The sequence below is a fragment of the Nothobranchius furzeri genome, chromosome 14, assembly GCF_043380555.1.
Source record: "Nothobranchius furzeri strain GRZ-AD chromosome 14, NfurGRZ-RIMD1, whole genome shotgun sequence".
Taxonomy (NCBI): Eukaryota; Metazoa; Chordata; class Actinopteri; order Cyprinodontiformes; family Nothobranchiidae; genus Nothobranchius; species Nothobranchius furzeri.
In genome coordinates, this window is record NC_091754.1 from 11,700,573 (window position 1) to 11,720,101 (window position 19,529).

Below are 19,529 nucleotides of genomic sequence, written 5' to 3' on the forward strand. Positions count from 1 at the left end.
ACAATTTTCTTTGTTGTTGAAAAAGCACTTTCTATTTAGTAGCAGTGTCATACTCACTTACATGATGATAATTAAATCATCATTACATCATATAATACATTTTTTAAAGGTGCAAACAGGAATGTAAACCTATTTGCTTCTATCTCTTACATGTAACAAAATATTTATTTTTTTAATAAATAAAATATAGAATATATCCCTGACTATAAAGTGTTTTAACTTTGCAACAAACAGAACAAACAACACACCATAATTTCATTCAACTAAACAAAAGAAACAAAAGAAAGTAACCAATTTGACAAAGAAAAACGAAAGAAGAATTTCACATCTATTCAACTTTCTTTTAAGAACATAAACCCCCTTTCTATTTAGTAAATAATAACCTAGAGAATCTTTAACGGTACCAGTGTGTATATAATTTCCTAAATCAGGGGTCCTCAACTAAATTTGTTCAAGGGCCGGATTGTTTTTTACAGCAGACACCATGGGGGCCAGACGCTATTCTTAAATAAAGTTAAGGTATTGTATCAATTTATTAATAATTAAAATGGCTTTGTTTTCCATCTAAACTGTTATATTACAGTTTTAGTTGTGTTTGCAGAACAAACATTATTGATATTGGGGACATGAAATTTGCTGCCAAACTTCCAAGTGCCTCAACTGGGGGGCATTAGGGACAAAAGGGTTGGGGGGGAGTTCTGTCAGGCCGCCAGCTGAGGCTCACGGTCCTACACCATGGTTCTCAAACCTCTCTCCTTGAGGACCCCCTTGCCCGTGTCTAAGACAAGCCAGGACCTCCAACCCCAACACAGATACACTCATTAAATGAGATACTTTACACACTTTAAACATACAGATAAAAGTTTTATACAGATTTTTGATTACTGTAAGGTGTAAAAGTAATATTTACAATAAAACCTATCAGCACAGTCAAACTTTTGGGGGCCCCCCGCAATTTTGTGAAGACCCCCGTTGGGGGTTACGGACCCCAGTTTGGCAAACACCGTCCTAAACTACATTTCTTTGCAGGAGTTGGCCTTGTAATCTGAGTATTGATAAATTACTAATAAAATAATTACTGGTAATTGACCAAGCAGAGGAATTATAAGACACGGAAGAGAGCTGAGAACATCATCTTATTTATCCGTTAAATTATGTGGGTTTTTATAAAATGCAGCATTTTAAATTTAAATATCTAAGTAAAGTTATCAAAGTTAAAATAAAAAAATATTCACGAGAAAAAAAAGCCCCCAAAAATTCTGTAACCACAGAAACTTGTTTCACATCGTATCATGAAGTGGGTTAAGCTCATATATTAAAAGTTGTTTTGGTGGGAAAAAGAAATAACTCATCTGTCAGTTTCAGCAGTCATAAAACAACCGTTTCATACCTCCTCATTAAAACGTAACCTGAAGAAAAACCGTCTCCCGTGTGGTGGTATTCATAACTCAAACACATGTAAATGAGAAAATCTGCATCAAACAAATAAAATAATGTTTGAGTCAACAATCAGCAGGGAGAGAGGGTCCCGTTATAGGCACCTTTGGAGGAATGTGAAGCACGTTTTGAATGTTTCTTGAAGTTAAAACATTTATTTTGTTCTGGTTCAGAAACACTGGAGCAGCTTTTTTAATATCTAAAATGGCTTTAAAAGGAACCGCTATAACACACTAAAATATAGTTTATTTTGTCATTTGTCAAGTTATAGCAATTTTTTTTCAAGCTGGAGCTAATTAGGTCAGGATATTCTTCCAAAGTTCAATTTATTATATCACAGCATATTTATCAGCATGTTCAAGAACTCGTACGATTTAGGTTTCCATAGTTTAAATAAAAAAATACATGTTTTATTAAACTGTACAGTGCATTTTAACACTTGAGAGACATTAACTAGTCACATTTTCCTTTGAATCATTTGCTGCACATGTATGTTTAGAACATGTTGTACAGCCATCACCTTCTTCATAAAGCCGGTCAGAAATGTTCCCTTTAACATTTTAGTCAGTTTACAGCTCATCATCTTCATTCACATTAAATGAGTTAAATAAATGTTTCAATTGTTGTGCGACGTCTTAAGTCTGAAAACAACAAAAAACAGAGATCCTTGTGCTTCTCCAAGCAACACTGAAACTCTTGAATCTTTTTCAATTCCATTAAAAGAAAAATGAACATCCCTTTAAATATGAAAACAAATTTCTTGTGCAAAGACAATATGCTGAGGGAAAATGTTTCAACTTTGGCTTATTTTTAGGTTTCTTTTGTCATAAACTTTGATTTAAGTAAAACCGTGTGGTCTTTTTTACAATCTGACACAAACACAACGCATTAAAGAGGCTTTAGCCTTTTGTGAAACCTAAAGCATCATTATTATGGTTTACAAATAATATCAAATGTTCAAAAAACATTCCTAAAAATAATAAATAAACAAATACTAGAAAACAATTGTCAACCAAAGAGCAACTATTCAGTACCTAAAACTACTGAGTGGTGTAGCAAAATGCTAGCGTTGTGTTTCACAAGCTAATGCTGACAACGGAGAATTAGCAAATGTCCACTTTCTCAGAGTTTTTGACAGAATCTTATTTGGTGCCGTAAAAAAAAAAGTTTTCCCCCTTTCAGAGTTTAAGTGTGATTTTTTTTAGAAATCCATAAAGGAGATTATCTTGTATCTTATCATGTATTGTGATATAAAGTAGGAGATTCGTTTTTTTAATTTATTTTTTTGCTAAGGCCGCCTCCCGTCCCACAAAGCCTTGAGCCATTTGAACTGTGCACCGTTCTACCAAACTGAGCAATGACCAACAATGTTCGACATCCGCTTGGGAACAGATGTCAGTCACAGAGCCTCTTTGAGGGACGCTATCCAGCAGGTTTTAGTGTTTTCCTTGTTTCAATACCAGACATCAAAACAGGTCACTGGTGAAAATTTAGTACACCCAAGTCCAATCCGACCCGTCGGTACGCCGTTCAGGCTCGGATCGTACAAGCAGGGAAGAGCCATCGTCTGGAGGTCTACACAGGAGACTTCCAGACGAGCTGCCTTCGTGCAGGTCGCGCGTCACCGGTTCCGACATTTAAAAAAAAAAAAAATTCTACTGTTGGTGGCGTCGGGTGCGTCTTAAAATCCTCTTGAATATTTCCCCCAGTGGATAATTGGTTAAAAGCCGAAATCGCTATACAACCCCCAGATATTATCTCATCAGATCTGCACAAATCACGTAGGTGGCCCATTTTGGATTCAAAACGGCGAATTTCGCTGAAAGGTGAGGGATTTTCATGTCTGCAATACACCTGATATCAATCAACAGGTGATTAACTGGCTTCTGCAGAGCTTGATGAGCTGCTGAACAGGTGAATCAACTTTGCTGGAACCGGGAAACAACCAAAAGATGCAGGATACCTGCCCTCGAGGACTGGAGTTGCCCACTCCTGAAATAGACAGATGCCGAGGTGGCGACCTTTCTCACAGACAACTCTTTAAAAATATATATATTTAAAATATATGTATGAATAATTGTAAAATAATGTGTTTTAGCTGCATTTGCCAGCTAGAGGAGCGTGTTCATTAACAAGAAGCATTGCTTTAAGGAAAAGTTAGAACAGCTAAAGTTGCTGTACCTTTGTCAGCCACTAGATGGTGACGCCTGATTAAAAAATACTGTAGTAAACATTGCAGTTTTAACATTCACTTTTGTGTTGACAGGCCAAACCGTAGAAACATTTCTTCATTTTCTGGGATAGTCCCAGTACACATGTAGCTGGGTATCCCACAAAACAAAAGGTAATTTTCAAGTTTGGCCAGCCGTCCACACGAAAGGGAAGATAAACGACACCATCAACAATTCTTCAAAAGCCTCGAAAAAAGGTGGAAATTTGTGAAGTCTCCATTGTCAGCATTAGTTGGTGGACATAAATAATGAGGGTTTTAGGTTTCGTACCATCCTGCCCAAGAAAAAAAGCGCTCTGAGGGCACATGTGTGACCTGTATTCACACCAACTTTCTTGGTTTTACAAGCTCTGTGTAGATGGCCACAGGTGAAGGACAATGTTAAAGATGGCTATTTCCCACTTTCTAGTCATTCCACATCCAAGGAACGTTTTTCCGCAAAAATTTAAAAATTTTGTGAACTACTGCCACCTACAGGTTTGGCATGCATATGAATGTTTCACAATCTGTATCTTTTTCTGACAACGACGCGGTGTGGACCCACGCTTTTTCCTAGCCATTCGCTTTTACAAAAACCCGGCTAGGTGTGTACGTGGAAAATAACCAAACAGTACTCATGAATTGAACAGTACAAACTGAAATGAACTGATAACAGATTCAAGAGTCCCACATTTCTGAATGCCCATTCAGGTTTCTAAAATGTGCCAACCTTTTCCAAAACCTCAGGAATGAGCTGAGCGATTCGCTTGTATGGTGTGCTTCACCATCCTCTGAGCTACTCTCTCCTGTTGTAGACATCTTTGCGTTTCCGTAACTCCTCTAGAACCCGCGCCCTGAACTGGGTCCAGTCTTCATCCTGAAACTGCTGGATCCCCAGAGCCTGATGGAGCTCTGCGGAGTGGCTGCGCAAGAACGGGTTGTACTGCTTCTCTTCCCCGATAGTGGAGGGACTCTGAAATCAAAGAGAAAACTACAATAAATCGTGCTTTATTCACTCTTTAGCGGAAAGGCAGTGGCATCTGTACTTTTACAAAAACACACACTTTTGATTAAAACATCTTCCCAATTATGATGCCTTTGTGTAACCTACATCTGGAACCACACGGAAAATAAAAAGTCCAGAAAAGAAAATTACAGACATTACCCGACACAGTGAATGAAATCTGAGTGTTGTTTATCTGCTTCTGTATCCTGGCACTGTGTGTGTGTGTGTGTGTGCCAGTGTGCCGTCACACTGTCGCAGCTTAGGGGGACACTTGGATGGGATGGACTCTGTTAATCTCATTAGTAGCACCTGCGCCCTTCCTGCTATAACAAACCAAAAACAAGTCTGTGTGAAGTAGGGCTGCTCGATTATGGCAAAAACAATAATCACGATTATTGTGACTGAAATTGAGATCTCGATTATTTAGGACGATTTTTCAATTTATGTTGATTTTATTTGTTTTTATTCAGTCATAAAATTGCTCAGGGCACAATCAGGACAAAAAGAAATAAGAAACAAGATGATCACTAAAAGAACTCCTGATTCCCAGTATAAAAAGACCAATATACTTATAGCTCATAGTCTATGACCCAAGGGCTATAGACCTTGGTTTAACTCATTTAAGTCTAACCAGTACAGACCCAAATAACAATATCTTGCAAAAACTGACAGCAAGAATTATACAGTGGCATTTATAACAAATAAATGCAAATAAATTGATGTTCACTAAATGTTGCATAACATTTATTGAGTCGTGTCAAGGTGCTGTAGGAGAGTGCACTAGCACCGTGTCCTCAGAGAGATTAGTTATTATTTATCAGCGTGAGGAACTTATTTCTACCTTATTTATAAACTATTTATTTACAGGTCCATCAGTTAATGTAATAATTGTCCCAACCACAGCTGCACCCACCCCCCACCCCCACCCCCACCCCCCAACCTGGTCTCACAGCAATCGGGGCAAACTGCACGTGTGTTTAGCGTGCCGCACGCGCACATTTAGCCGTTTTTAGCGGCTCAGGAGTCCGCAGGTGCGGTGTGTGTGTCACTCACTCTGGTTACTCCAACAGGGAGCCGGCTCCGAGAGCTGTCTTTAGCGACTGACACATCACTACATCATTCCCTTTCCTAATGTCCTGAAGAACGGTCCGGAGCGCAGGCGGAGTGTTTAGCTAACCTGCAGGAAACGTCGACGACTGTTATCCAGAAAGTAGCTAAGGGTTACCAGAGATGTTTCTCAGGTGTTCGCTAGGTACTTTTAACATTTAAAAAGTTAAGAAGGGGGTCTGAAAAGCTGTTAGAAATAGCGTCAAAGTCGCCAAGTTGGCAACACTGTGGGAGGAGCGCTTCATTTGCAACTCAGGGCAGCGCAAGAAGGAGGAGCAAATAATCGGCTTGTTTTGATTTTTATAATCGTTCAAAACTCAGATCGTAATCGTGATTAAAATTCGATTAATTGAGCAGCCCTAGTGTGAAGTCAGATGTGCTTTCGTTTTTCAAAAACATTCAAAGAACATTCACCAGTAAGTCTTTTTAAAACTGGTGTGGGATTAAAAACGGGGCATGCAGCTTTAAATGTATTAATTTACTTTTCAAAATAAAAGGAATAACGGCTCAAATGGCGTTCTCACAATTTACTACAAAGCTTTTTGTACTCATGATCACTCAGTGAGTTTATCAAATGAATGGGAACTAAATTTTGGGTGGCAAAATACTGAAAAACAACCTCGACTTGTTGATGGCAGATAAAAAGTAATCTAAATTCTAGGTAAGCCCTGACCAGAGACATCTCTGCTCTGCTGCAGACTGTATCACAGATGAAACCCGAGCGTAAGCCATGATGAGGGACGCGAGGCTTTGACAGCCCATAAAACTGTATGCAGGTGATAAAGCCTCGTTTCCCCTGGTGCAGGCAGACATGGATCCTTTATGGGATGGTGCACTTGAGAGGCATAACAATGACGATGCATCTTTCTTACCGTGCAGAGTTTCTGGCCTCGCTGCTGTGCTACCAACTGATATTTGTTTTCTCTGGAAGCATTATGGGGCTCAACCTTGGTGGCGAACAGCAGGTTATCCTCTGCATACTCATGACCTGAGAGATTGGAAAAGGAGATGCACATAAAATATATTAAAGATTTTTTTTCTGGTTGCTTCTATTAACCAACACTTAGTTTAAAAGGAACCGTATCATGCTCGATTTATTTTTTTGAGGTGTTGAGAATGTTATATTGTTATTTCCTCATCAAAAACAGCCCCAAAGCGGGTTTTATCTTTAAGCATGCATCCTCCTGCCCAGCCGCCATTGCAAACAGCTGAATGGGACCTGTTAGCCTAATCCTGTCCCACCCCTCCCCATAGAGGAAGTGCCTAACATGCATGGACTGGACTGTATACACTCACGCCCACTCTCTCAAAGTTGCGAGCAGCAAGCAGGTGATTTATCCTTCACAGCTGTAAAGAAGTGACTTGTTTCTTATCTAGTCTGCACTTTTGATAATACCTAGAATGTGAAAATGCGTTTTCGGCTGTGAGAGGTACAGGAATTTGTTCTGTCTTCCTGAAGAAGAGTTGAATCGCCAGAGATAGTTGGATTTTACCATCAGGAGCTCAGACTGTTGTGTAAATAAATAGTAATGTTGTGGAAATATCCTGTTGTTGTTGCTTTATGGTCAGAAATAAAACAAATAATCAAATTTAACAAAGAATGAACCCAAAGTTGTGATATACAGTGAAAATAATAAGATTCATGCTTGGGATGCATAACACGTCTGTAAAAAACCTCTTCCAGAGGAGGAGTGACTTTGTTCTTCATCCATTAACTCCTGCAGATCACTGACTAAACAGCTTTTTCTTATTTTTACTGTCATTTCTGTCCTTCTTGCTTCTGTTTGTGCCAAATGCAACAACCTGCTGCACATCGTGGACATGTTTGCCTACATAACATTAGGTTTGCTTTGTGACTGATGCTGGGAAGGAGCAGATAGTGAGACGAGTCGAGGCTCATCTAGCACTTGTGCTGCACAGTAAAGCTTGGTTTATGCTTGACGCATTCACTTTCTGCTTGGTGATGCGGCTCGCGGCTGGAACGTGCTTCATAACTTGCAGCGTTTATGGTTCGTGCGGCTCGTCTCTGCGGTGAGCCAATATTCTCCCAAACTGTAGGGGGCAGCATGGAGCTCTACGGCATGCATCCAACACTAGACCATAGTAGAAGTAGAAATTACTGTTTACAACATGGCATTCCAGCATTTTTAACAGCGTCCTTGTCTTTTCCGACAGTGCGAGCTATTTCTCTCCAAGAATTATTAACAACATGTTGATCACGGTGATCTTTGAGAGCTGAATCATACAAATGTCTGTATTTACGAACCTCTGCCATTCTAGATCTTGCCGGTCCGCCATGTTTTTCCGCGTCTGACCGTCCGCGTGGTTAGAAAATTTCCTAGGTGCACGTTGCAGAAATTTTGGGCCGTGCGGAGATGCGGTGGAGGGGCGTGGTTGTTAAAATGACGCAAAATGACGCAACTTTTCCGCGCGGAGCCGTGCGGACCTCGCGGACGCGTCAAGCATAAACCAACCTTTAGTGAACCTGCGTGTCTGAGATTTAACGACTCAATCCTTCTACCTTTAAAGACTGATGAAAACTTGAATGTTAAGCATCTCATCTGTGACCAAGGTAAATTGTATTCTGCCTCAAACAGCTGAAAAGGTTTTTCCTACCCGGCCATAATAGAGTATCGTCACTTAAGGAGCTAACTGTGTCCAGAGATGAAAGCATTGTCGTGGAGCTCCCTTCAAACATTCTCCCTGGAGACAAAAGATCCAATTAACGTTTTTACTGAATTACAACAGAACAACTGTGAACAAATGACATAATAAAGAGCTTTAACGGTTTCACTTTAACAGAGAATCTCATTAAGTTATGTTCACTTAGGACAATATTTAAAAGTAAAAACAAAAACTGAAAAAAAAAGCTTTATGCACAAAAGTGCTGTGCAACCCACCACATCCAGAGAGGAACACCAGGTCACCAGAGAAAAGGCTGGAGGGGGCACCAACCGCCGGGCCATCCAGCAGATAGATCATGTGGCCCACCGTGTGTCCAGGAGTGAAAAGGGCTTTAAAGTTCATTCGACCAACGACTACCGAGTCTTTGTGTGAGAGAGGACTAGGAAAAAAACAGAATTAAAAGAAAAAATAATTATTATTAAAAACTACCTTTTCGGGACGCAAACTCATAACTGAAATCCCAATGAGTCTAAACAAAAGCATTTATCATACTAAGATCATTTACTGTGAAGTCAGCTGCTAAGAGTGTTGACAGAGGTAACAAACAGGACTCAGTAGAAGAAAACCGGCCCGGCGCATGCTGGAACTTACTGTGTGAGGCCAGGAATGTTATCGGCAGCGTTTCCGTACACTCGACATGAGCCGTGGAGCCTTTTCAGCCCTTTATTGCCCCCACTGTGGTCCCTAAAAATGAATGAGAAGTGATGTTTCGATTAGGGAGAAAATCCACACTTTAGATTGTTGAAAGCTGATATTATGTAAGCCTGAAATTCAAGTTAAAGGTCTGTGCTTCAAACTTTTACATGCATAAAAAGCTAAATGACTCACCAGTGCTTGTGTGTGCACAAAATAGCTTCTAACATTACTCCCTCCTCTTTTAGAATTGCCTGAAAAAAGATCCAATAAGATGTCACATAGTCAACCACAGATTACACTCAACATCCCAGAAATGCTGTAGTTAAATGTGTATGGTGCAATAAAAATAGCTGAAAATGCACTGAAATTATGAGCTATTAGAAAGCGTTAAGGTTCGGTCAATGGAGCCTTTAAAGAGCAAATCACCCCCTACCAGAGTCTAATTCCACTCCCATTTCCTGTTAGAAAAATGTGCCACAAGGAGGCATTCCCTGGCAGGCTGAGAGGGCAGAGCAACTAACAAGTACACACACACACACACACACACACACTGGCATTGTGACATCATGAGGTAGCAGCTAACATCACAGAGTACCTCTTAGCCAATAGCGATGGCAGATTTAAATTCAAATTCAAATGTAGTGCTGAGGTTTTACCTGAAGAGGGCGCAAAGCTGCCAGCTTTAGGCAGAATATTTAAATTTTAACTAAGATGCACTAAAGCGCCAAATTACTGACTAAACATGTCCACAGCACTATTGGACACTCATTTATACAGTTTATATGCAAAAACAAGTTGATTTGGGGGCGACTTGCTCATTAAGCTGTAAATAATACAGAGATGCACATTCATGGCATCTTGTTTTCATGATGAATGAGTGTTAAACAAACCACAGGCCGGCAGAAGAAGGAAAAAGCCTGAAAACTCCTGCAGAACTACAGTAAAGAGGACATGATACTGACCTGCTGTTACACGTCATTTTAAAATTTGAGCATTTAAAGCCAAAAACACTGTTTAAAAGGCCAAATGGCAGGAAAAAGATTCACCTGAACTGTTTCGGGGTCAGCAGGGTCGACAGCTGCAGCCACACTGGAGGATGTGTCGATGATAAGGTAGCTGTAGTTGTCAGACAGCACCGAGATGGGAATTATTTTAATACCTGTGGGCAGACGAGAAGGACTGAATGTTCTGAGGTTCTGGTAAATAACATTTATCTACACCCACGTGATGCATACCACTAAACTCCATGGGATAGCATGTGGAATGTCCAGCTGGGTAATGTTCCCTGGCTTTTCTCATTTGCATCTTGTAGTACAAATATCCAAGTTTGGTCCTGGTGTAGAGAGTGTATCTAGAGGGGAATAATAGGATTTTATAAGCTTTTTTAAAGGTCAGCAACAATAGTGTGCATGTCCATCTTATACACGAAGCTACAGATAATAAGGCCATCTAAACTACATTAACACCATTTTTTAACACGCTAAATTAAAGGGTTCCAACCGGAAGTAGCACAGCTGCTGGAACATATTCCCGTATAGATGTAAACAGATGCTGGGTCGAGCAAATAAACCGAATTAACGCCATAACCATCATCATTTATGTTCACAAATTAGATCAGTGTGTTAATACTGACCTAAAACCACCAGACAACGATGGGAAAAATACAGTAAGGCTACAGGATAAAGTAGTAAGCTGTGCTGCGGAACCACTTAGAAACGCTCGTGTTGCACTCACGCTATCCGGAACAACGGCTTCTCCGTTCGCGCCATTATCCTGCTCTGTAATTTCCCCCAAAACAGTCGAGCAGCGCGTCTGTAACGAACACACAAACAGAAAAAACAGAAAAAAGATGCAGTGGCTGCCAACGACAACATCCAGTCAGGAAACGCCATAGCCTCTTAGCACAACGTGATGACGTCGCCACACTTGAGCCAATCACAGAAAACGCACCGGATTGGATCTCCTGGGTGGTCCATTTTGGATCAGCTAGAGCAGTGGTTCCCAAACTTTTTTAGCCGCGCACCCCCTTCTATGTCCCAATGTACAGTCTATGGTCCCAACCATGTCGACGCACCCCCCAGCCCCACATCAGGGCATGGCTATATATATATATATATATATATATATATATATATATATATATATATATATATATATATATATCAGACGTCAAGCTAAACAGCCAGTGTAAAAAAATATGATAGACCTTTTTCCCCATCACTTTCATTTTTTAAATAGTAATTAATAAACATTCGATACCATTACAATTTCCTTTGATTTAATTTTAAATAAATATTTAGAGTGCCCAGGTAGCACATAAACAATGCAATTTAACGGTTTTCTTAAAGTAGGAACGTTTAATGTGCGGCCAGAGCGCTCCCCTTCCTTCTGATCTGCGTAAACCTGAGCTGATCACCTACTTGTGCGTAATCAAATGTCTATAGGGGAAAAAGATGGAAAAGATATAGCCATGATGTTCACTTTTGCCTCAGACCGACTTATTGCTGTTTTATGGTGTGGCTGCGATCCGCTGCCACGCGGACTGGAATAACAAATGCTGCAGTAACAGGCGTTGTTGTCAGGTTCGGAGTCACTGGCTGGAGTGGACCCGACTTTAATACGCCATCCCAAAATAGAAGCTAATATCTTAATTTGACCTTGAATGAAAAATATTGTTATAAAATCTCTTAAGAGTTTTTATCACAGAGGAGGCAGCGCTCATTTCTGTCTTCAGTCTGACGGCGCGCCGGAGTTTGCGCAGCGTGCGCGCTTATTGAATCAGTGTGTGTGTGTGTGTGTGTGTGTGTGTGTGTGTGTGTGTGTGTGTGTGTGTGTGCGGCACAGCTCCATGAGCCGCTCCAGTCACTGCGTCTCATTATCGGCGCTATTTAAACCAATGTTGTAAAATTACTTCTGCCCAGCCCAAATGTGCTCACTTGTGCACCCGTGAGCCGTGGTTCCGCTGGAACGCATCTGACCTCTGACAGACGCACTCTGAACTTCAGATCTTCAGCGCGCTGTCAATAGCCTGAATGGGAATCATTTCTTGATTTATTTTGTTACATCCACAATGTTCTGTGTGTGAGGTTTACAATGTCAGAACACCTGCATGAGACAGGGTGTTAATTACAATCTGCCAGAATGACTCACCACCTTCAGATTCCTCCAACATTGTTAAAAATGATCAAATACAGAACATATCGGCGTGCGCAGGCCAGAGTGCTGAAGCTCGGCGCATTGTTATTATGAAGCTAGGGCACATGTGGAGGACACGCGCGCGCAAAAATATACTTGTTTTCAATTACATTTATTGGGCCCACTTACTTTTTCTTAGGCCCACCCACAAATGAGTTTCTGGCTACGCTAATGGTGACATGTGACAGACTTCTCTGAGCTCCGCAGCCATTACACTTTTCACCTCGCGCACCCCCTAGCGGCAGCTCGCGCACCCCCGGGGGTGTGCGCACCACACTTTGGGAATCCCTGAGCTAGAGGTATGTGCCAGGTGACCATGAAAGTTTTTAGAAAAGCACCCCAAAACAAAAATAGATCATAATTTTTGGTGAATCTAAGAGGGTACACGTCCCTGCTCTATGTAGGTCTTCGTAAGGAAGCGTATTACTATTGTGGGGGAAAATGTGTGAGCAGTATCTTGTAATAACGACTATGTTTCTTGTTATAATGTGATATAAATATTGTTTTAATGAGAAAAACTGTGGTAATAACGACATACAAAGTTGTTTTAACGAGACTGACATAATCATGTCGTAACAAGGACAAAGGTCGTGATGATAAAAGTTTTGTAGGTTTCCAAACCACCCCCAAGGGGCTTCACAACACACACATTCACACACTGGCAGTGATGAGCTGCAACATAGTCACATTTGCCCTGGGTTATAAACTTACAACCCTCGGTTAACATCAATAGATACTTTTATTTTTTGCATTTTTTTATTCATGTTAAAAGGTTTTGAAGTTTTTAAACATGAAAAGCACAAATAGGAAGTGAACTTTTACTTTGAAAACTGCACCTTAACTAGAGAGTGGAAGTAACACAATTTTTTGGGGGGGCACCACACTAGTGATGGGAATTCCGGCTCTTTTTAGAGAGCTGGTTCTTTTGGCTCAGCTCACCAAAAAGAGCCGGCTCTTTCGGCTCCCAAATGGCTCCTCAGATTTTCTGTTGTGTAGAGTACATTTATAACCAAAATAATGCAAAACTATATGTAAAATCATTTACTAATGTAAACAAATGCAATATATCAAATATTTATCATTTCTATGGATTTAATAACTGAACACTTTAAGAAATCTCCACTTTCCGACTGCTGGCGCTCATTTTCTCACCGTCTTCGTCGCACTCCCCTCCCTCTCGCTCGCCTTTTTACTCCTCCTCACTCCCTCTCGTCTCCCTCCACCCGCATGTGCTCTGCTGTGTATCTGTCTGAGTCTGATCCTCCCTCTTCCCCACCCCTACTGCTCTGTGTGTGGACAGTCTGGACACGCAGTTACACATGTTGACCAATCGCCTGTAGCTTTCACCAAAGCAAGAGGGGAGGGGGGAGGGGAGGGGACGGCTCCCAATGAGGAGCCGGCTCCCGTCGTTCACTTCAAAGAGCTGGCTCTTAGAGCTGGTTCGTTCGCGACCGACACATCACTAGGAGGCACACCAAACGCGTCCCTGTGGTAACTCTGACAGAGTCTAGCCTGTAGCTGTGCATCACATCAAACATTTGGGATATATACTTTAATTTTATTTCTTGAGGGACTGGAGATCTGTCCAGGGTGTCCCCCACCTCTCACACGATGTCTGCTCGAGATGGGCACCAGCTACCCACGATCCTGCTGATGAACAACAGTTCAGAAAATGAACGAATGAGCAATATATATACAGGTGCTGGCCAGTAAATTAGAATATCATCAAAAGGTTGAAAATATTTCAGTAATTCCATTCAAAACGTGAAACTTGTACATTATATTCATGCAATGCACACAGACCAATGTATTTCCGATGTTTATTACGTTTAATTTTGATATTTATAGGTGACAACCAATGAAAACATCAAATCTGGTATCTCAGAAAATTAGAATATTCTAAAGGCCAATGAAAAAATGTTTGTTTCTCTAATGTTGGCCAACTGAAAAGAATGAACATGAAAAGAATGTGCATGTATAGCACTCAATACTTAGTCGGGGCTCCTTTTGCCTCAATAACTGCAGTAATGCGGCGTGGCATGGACTCGATCAGTCTGTGGCACTGCTCAGGTGTTATGAGAGCCCAGGTTGCTCTGATAGTCGTCTTCAGCTCCTCTGCATTGTTGGGTCCAGCGTATTGCATCCTCCTCTTCACAATACCCCATAGATTTTCTATGGGGTTAAGGTCAGGCGAGTTTGCTGGCCAATCAAGGACAGGGATACCATGGTCCTTGAACCAGGTGCTGGTGGTTTTGGCACTGTGTGCAGGTGCCAAGTCCTGTTGAAAGGTGAAGTCTGCATCCCCATAAAGTTGGTCAGCAGCAGGAAGCATGAAGTGCTCTAAAACTTCCTGGTAGACGGCTGCATTGACCCTGGACCTCAGGAAACAGAGTGGGCCAACACCGGCAGATGACATGGCACCCCACACCATCACTGACGGTGGAAACTTTACACTGGACCTCATGCAACGTGGATTATGTGCTTCTCCGCTCTTCCTCCAGACTCTGGGTCCTTGATTTCCAAAGGAAATGCAGAACTTGCTTTCATCAGAAAACATAACTTTGGACCACTCAGCATCAGTCCAGTCCTTTTTGTCCTTGGCCCAGGCGAGACGCTTCTTGCGCTGTTTCTTGTTCAAGAGTGGCTTGACACACGGAATGCGACACCTGAATCCCATGTCTTTCATGAGTCTCCTCGTGGTGGTTCTTGAAGCGCGGACTCCAGCTGCAGTCCACTCTTTGTGGATCTCCCCCACATTTTTGAATGGGTTTGTCGTCACAATTCTCTGCAGGGTGCGGTTATCCCTAGAGCTTGTACACTTTTTTCTACCACATTTTTTCCGTCCCTTCGCCTGTCTGTTAATGTGCTTGGACACAGAGCTCTGCGAACAGCCAGCTTCTTTAGCAATCACCTTTTGTGTCTTGCCCTCCTTGTGCAAGGTGTCAATGATTGTCTTTTGGACAGCTGTTAAGTCAGAAGTCTTCCCCATGATTGTGGTGCCTTCAAAACAAGTCTGAGGGACCTTTTAAAGGCCTTTGCAGGTGTTTTGAGTAAATCAGCTGATTAGAGTGGCAGCAGGTGTCTTCTATATTCAGCCTTTTCAGAATATTCTAATTTTTTGAGATACCAAATTTGGAGTTTTCATTAGTTGTCACTTATGAATATCAAATTTAAATGTAATGAACATTGGAAATACATTGGTCTGTGTGCATTGCATGAATATAATGTACAAGTTTCACGTTTTGAATGGAATTACTGAAATATTTTCAACCTTTTGATGATATTCTAATTTACTGGCCAGCACCTGTATATACATATATATGTAGATAATTTTTCTGACAGATAACAAATAAAAGATAATATGTGTTCTGTATTTATGAATCATCGACACTTCCACCTTAGATCAGGACTTAAAGAGCAAGTCACCCCCTTAAAGAGTATTACTCCACTCTCACTTCCTGTTTGAAAAATGCAGCAAATGCTGTTGCCTAGCAGACCCTAGTGGGCGGAGCCACTAACAAATACACACACACAGGCTCACAACGACATTGTGACATCATATGGTACAGCTAACGTTCTAGAGCACCTCTTGGCCAACAGCGATGGCAGATTTAAATTCAAATGTAGTGCAGAGTTTTTACCTGACAACGGCACAACACTGACAGTTGTAGGCAGAACATTTTAATGCACTAAAGTGCTAAACTATTGAGTACACATGTCTGCTGTCATGTTCCTGAGCTGAGGTGAGCACTCTCTCCACACTAACCATCTCTGAGGCAATCTTCCACAGGTGAGGAGCGGAGGGAGCTGCAGGTGCACCGAATCTCCAATCTGGAGGTCGGGTATAAAGGGAGGATGGAGACACCACACTACGCCAGATGATTGCACCTGTTAGGTAGCCCCAGCCTCTCGACTTTGTTTGCTCGTTTGCTTGTTAGGCTTTTCCTGGATTACGCTTTTTGGATTCTCCTCTGAACCCTGTTTGTTTACTCTGCTCAGGATACTCCACTCTACACACTTCTCTCGCCGCTCGAACCTCGGATTTCCAGAACCACGTCCCATCCTCCTCTTCAACGCCTGCCCGTTTATCTCCGCTGCCTCACCCGCCTCAGCCCGCTGAACCTCCACCTGCACTCACCTTGGCTACCCACCTTCCCGCACATATTGGACTATTATATGGACCAAAGCCAAACGGCACACCCTCACTGGACTTACCAATGCGCTTTTTGTTCCTATTTTAAAATAAAGAACTTTTCTTTACTCACCCAGTGAAGTCGTGTTGATTCTGCATGTCTTGGGTCAAACATCTCCCTTGAGTCATGACAGTCTGCAGCACAATTACACACATTTACATAGTTTATCAGGAAAAAAAGAGTTGATTTGGTGGTGACTTGCTCTTTAAGTTGGGCTGTCCCCTGAAAATGTTTACCTTTAAGCCTGACTGTGGCGTTTAGCAGCATTTGTGTGTATTTACTTATTCATTGAAGAAGTTCCATGGGTAACCAGCCAGCATGCTTTCTGAGAAACAGCAGTGTGAATTTCAGTGAGCATATCCAGTTTCAACTATGGCATCTCTTCCTGCGGCACCAGTCAGACGTCTGAGCTGAGAGGACCGAGGTGTCTGGCGTTCCCATCGGAGGCGAGAGCCCAAAGGTGAGGAACTTTAAGTTCTGTTTGTTTATTGAATTGTAATTCAGATTGGAATCATCAGATTAGATTTAATCTGAATGAAGAGTGTTATCAAATCCAATATCTGCTCTTTACATTAATGCAAGACTTCTCTGATGAATTGTTGGGTTTTGCCTGTGATTGTGCTGTTGCTATAGTAGGATTTATTACTATTGTGAAATGTGACCATGACAAATATTAGCTGAGTAAAAATCACATTTCCATCCAGGCTGCAGGTCTCGTGTAACTCGGGTGTTTCCCATCTTTAATTTTTAAAGGTGCTCCTGATGACATCTAAAACTGATGCTCCTCCATCCTACGAGGAGGCGCTGCACCTCCCTAAGTCTGATCATTCCCCTGATCAGCCACAACATGGCGCCCCTCTTCCTCCACCTCCGTCTTACAGCCCCAGTCCTGGCATGTACCTCGGCCCGCCTGGCTACTGGGGCCCCGGGGGCGCCGTCTACCCACAGCCCAGCATGTGTTCAGGCCCGGGCTTTTCTCCAGCTGGAATTCCCATCGCCACTCTGTCGTCCGGACTGCCAGCATCCAACCAAGGTTTGTCAAGAGTTTAAAGACTTTTATTATTCTACTCTTTTATTTGTAACTTCCAGCTCTTTATCCTGCAGGAGACATGGACGATTTCTTGAGCAACCAGTGGGAAAGCATGTCTGTTCGGCATGCCTTCATCAGAAAAGTAAGCAGAAATTCTCCAAAATGCAAAAGTGTTCAATCTCCTAATCTGTTCTGGCTGTTTGTGCACAGGTTTACCTCATTTTAACCGTGCAGCTCACCATCACCTTTTCAGTCATCGCCATCTTTACGTTTGTGTAAGTTCCTCCTAGTTCCTCCCAGTATAGCAGCTGTTACTGCTTAGTGGAAACCAGTGAGTGTTATATCTGTGCTTTCACAGTGACCCTGTCAAGCTGTTTGTCATCAGATACCCCGTCATCTACTGGGCTTCTTAGTGAGTTACTTATCACTGGTATTATTGCTACTATATCGCAGTAATACTCATTAAAATGTGCGTTTCTGTTTTTAGTGGGGTGTTCTTTGTGGTTTATTGCATTCTCATCTGCTGCAAAGAGCCGAGGTGAGCAGGGCAGGCCTGGGTCCGGATGTATGGGGTGCCTTTTGTAAAGTCAAATAGACATTATTTAAAAGCAGCATTTTGGGTTAATTAGTGCATCACAAGATAGACTTGGGAATTCATTTTTCTAAATTAGATTTTCACCATGCTATTCATACATTTATAAAAAAATTTAATGTTCATAAATAAACAATTATTTAGCAAGCTAAATGTTTTTATATGGAGGTAATGTTTATTTTACAAACTAAGCAGACTTAAATATTTACTTTGTAAAATAAATATTTATTTACTTACTAAATATTTGATTTGGAGCAAAATATTTATTTTACAAACTAAATATTTAGCTCCAAATTTAATTTTTATTTTCCAAAATAAATATTTAGATCCCAGCTAAAAATTTATTTAGTAAAAAATAAATATTTAATTTGTAGTTAAATATTTATTTTACAAACTAAATATTGAGGTCAGAACTAAATGTTTAGTTTGTAAAATACATATTTAGCTCCAAAATAAATATTTATTTTCCAAAACAAATATATAAATCCCAGCAAAATAGCTGGGATCTAAATATTTATTTTGGAAAATAAATATTTAATTTGGAGCTAAATATTTAGTTTAGCTCCAAATAAAATATTTAGTCAGTAAATTCAATAATTATTTTACAAACTAAATAGTTTGGTCCAACCTAAATATTTTGTTTATAAAGTAAATAATTACCTCAAAACTAAACATTTAGTTTACAAACAAAATATTAAGGTCAGACCTAAATATTTAGTTTGTTAAATAATTATTTAACTCTAAATTACCTATTTAGCTTGTTAACTAAATACTTAGTTGGGATCAAAACATTTATACGTGTAAGAATAACACGGTGAAAATACGACTTAGAAAAATTAACAACCTGTTTTTTTCTTATAACAGACTAAATAATCCAAAATATTGTTAAGTTATGACTGTTTGACTTTACAAATGGCACCCCATGAGATTCTTCCATTATTTGTGCGTTTTTAAATGTTTTCTCTGATTTTCCCACCTAGGAGGCGTTTTCCATTGAACCTTGTGCTGCTGGGAATATTTGTAAGTAGGGGCAGTTACTAGATGAATCCAGAGTTTAGCATCTTTTTGAATTAAAGATTTTGGTAACACGTTTTCACGCATTCGCTTGCAGACGTTCGCCTTTTCTTACATGTCTGGAACAGTTTCAAGGTTTGTTAAAGACGCTGCACTAAAACACTCAGATATGTTTTGTTTAGTTTGTTTTAATCACAACACGTCTACGTTTTACAGCTATTATGAGACAAAAGCCGTGTTTCTCGCCATGGGGATAACAGCAGTAGTGTGCATATCGGTGACAGTCTTCTGCTTCCAAACGAAGGTAGATAAAAACTGTTTCTCTGCAGCTCTGCGGCTCGACTCTTGTCAGAGGAAGCCTTTGTTGTTCGTGTAAAAGAACTCCTTTGTCTCACGTTACAGTGAGCCACTGAGATCCTTTAAAT

At 40.9% G+C, this 19,529-nt stretch overlaps 2 protein-coding genes across 2 annotated transcripts in view; one reads left to right on the forward strand and one right to left on the reverse strand.

Moving 5' to 3' along the window:
- Positions 1-60: 60 nt before the first annotated feature.
- pnkd (PNKD metallo-beta-lactamase domain containing) lies at positions 61-11,099 on the reverse strand. Its single transcript, XM_015966818.3, has 9 exons — positions 10,815-11,099; positions 10,316-10,431; positions 10,127-10,239; positions 9,273-9,331; positions 9,036-9,128; positions 8,660-8,823; positions 8,376-8,462; positions 6,632-6,747; positions 61-4,619 (listed from the first exon to the last, which is right to left on the reverse strand). Exons 1-9 carry the CDS (start codon positions 10,970-10,972, stop codon positions 4,443-4,445), a joined length of 1,083 nt encoding a protein of 360 aa, XP_015822304.1. The 5' UTR covers positions 10,973-11,099; the 3' UTR covers positions 61-4,442.
- A 5,778-nt stretch (positions 11,100-16,877) lies between these two features.
- Positions 16,878-19,529, forward strand: part of LOC107390220 (protein lifeguard 3) — a 9,491-nt gene continuing 6,839 nt past the window's right edge. The window contains exons 1-9 of the mRNA XM_015966817.3: positions 16,878-16,928; positions 17,222-17,501; positions 17,573-17,640; positions 17,709-17,773; positions 17,857-17,910; positions 17,986-18,036; positions 19,071-19,110; positions 19,202-19,239; positions 19,321-19,408. Coding sequence (XP_015822303.1) covers positions 17,231-17,501; positions 17,573-17,640; positions 17,709-17,773; positions 17,857-17,910; positions 17,986-18,036; positions 19,071-19,110; positions 19,202-19,239; positions 19,321-19,408 — 675 coding nt within the window. The 5' untranslated portion in view covers positions 16,878-16,928; positions 17,222-17,230. The remainder of the gene's footprint in view (positions 16,929-17,221; positions 17,502-17,572; positions 17,641-17,708; positions 17,774-17,856; positions 17,911-17,985; positions 18,037-19,070; positions 19,111-19,201; positions 19,240-19,320; positions 19,409-19,529) is intronic.

What these genes read in the sequence shown, in the direction of transcription:
- pnkd (XM_015966818.3), bottom strand. Translation starts at nt 10,972, where the DNA reads ATGGCGTTTCCTGACTGGATGTTGTCGTTGGCAGCCACTGCATCTTTT. An exon ending in AAGCCGTTGTTCCGGATAGC is followed by an intron (nt 10,432 to 10,814) that starts GTGAGTGCAACA and finishes ATTCCCCTCTAG; the next exon opens with ATACACTCTCTACACCAGGA. An exon ending in CTGACCCCGAAACAGTTCAG is followed by an intron (nt 9,332 to 10,126) that starts GTGAATCTTTTT and finishes ATCTTTTTTCAG; the next exon opens with GCAATTCTAAAAGAGGAGGG.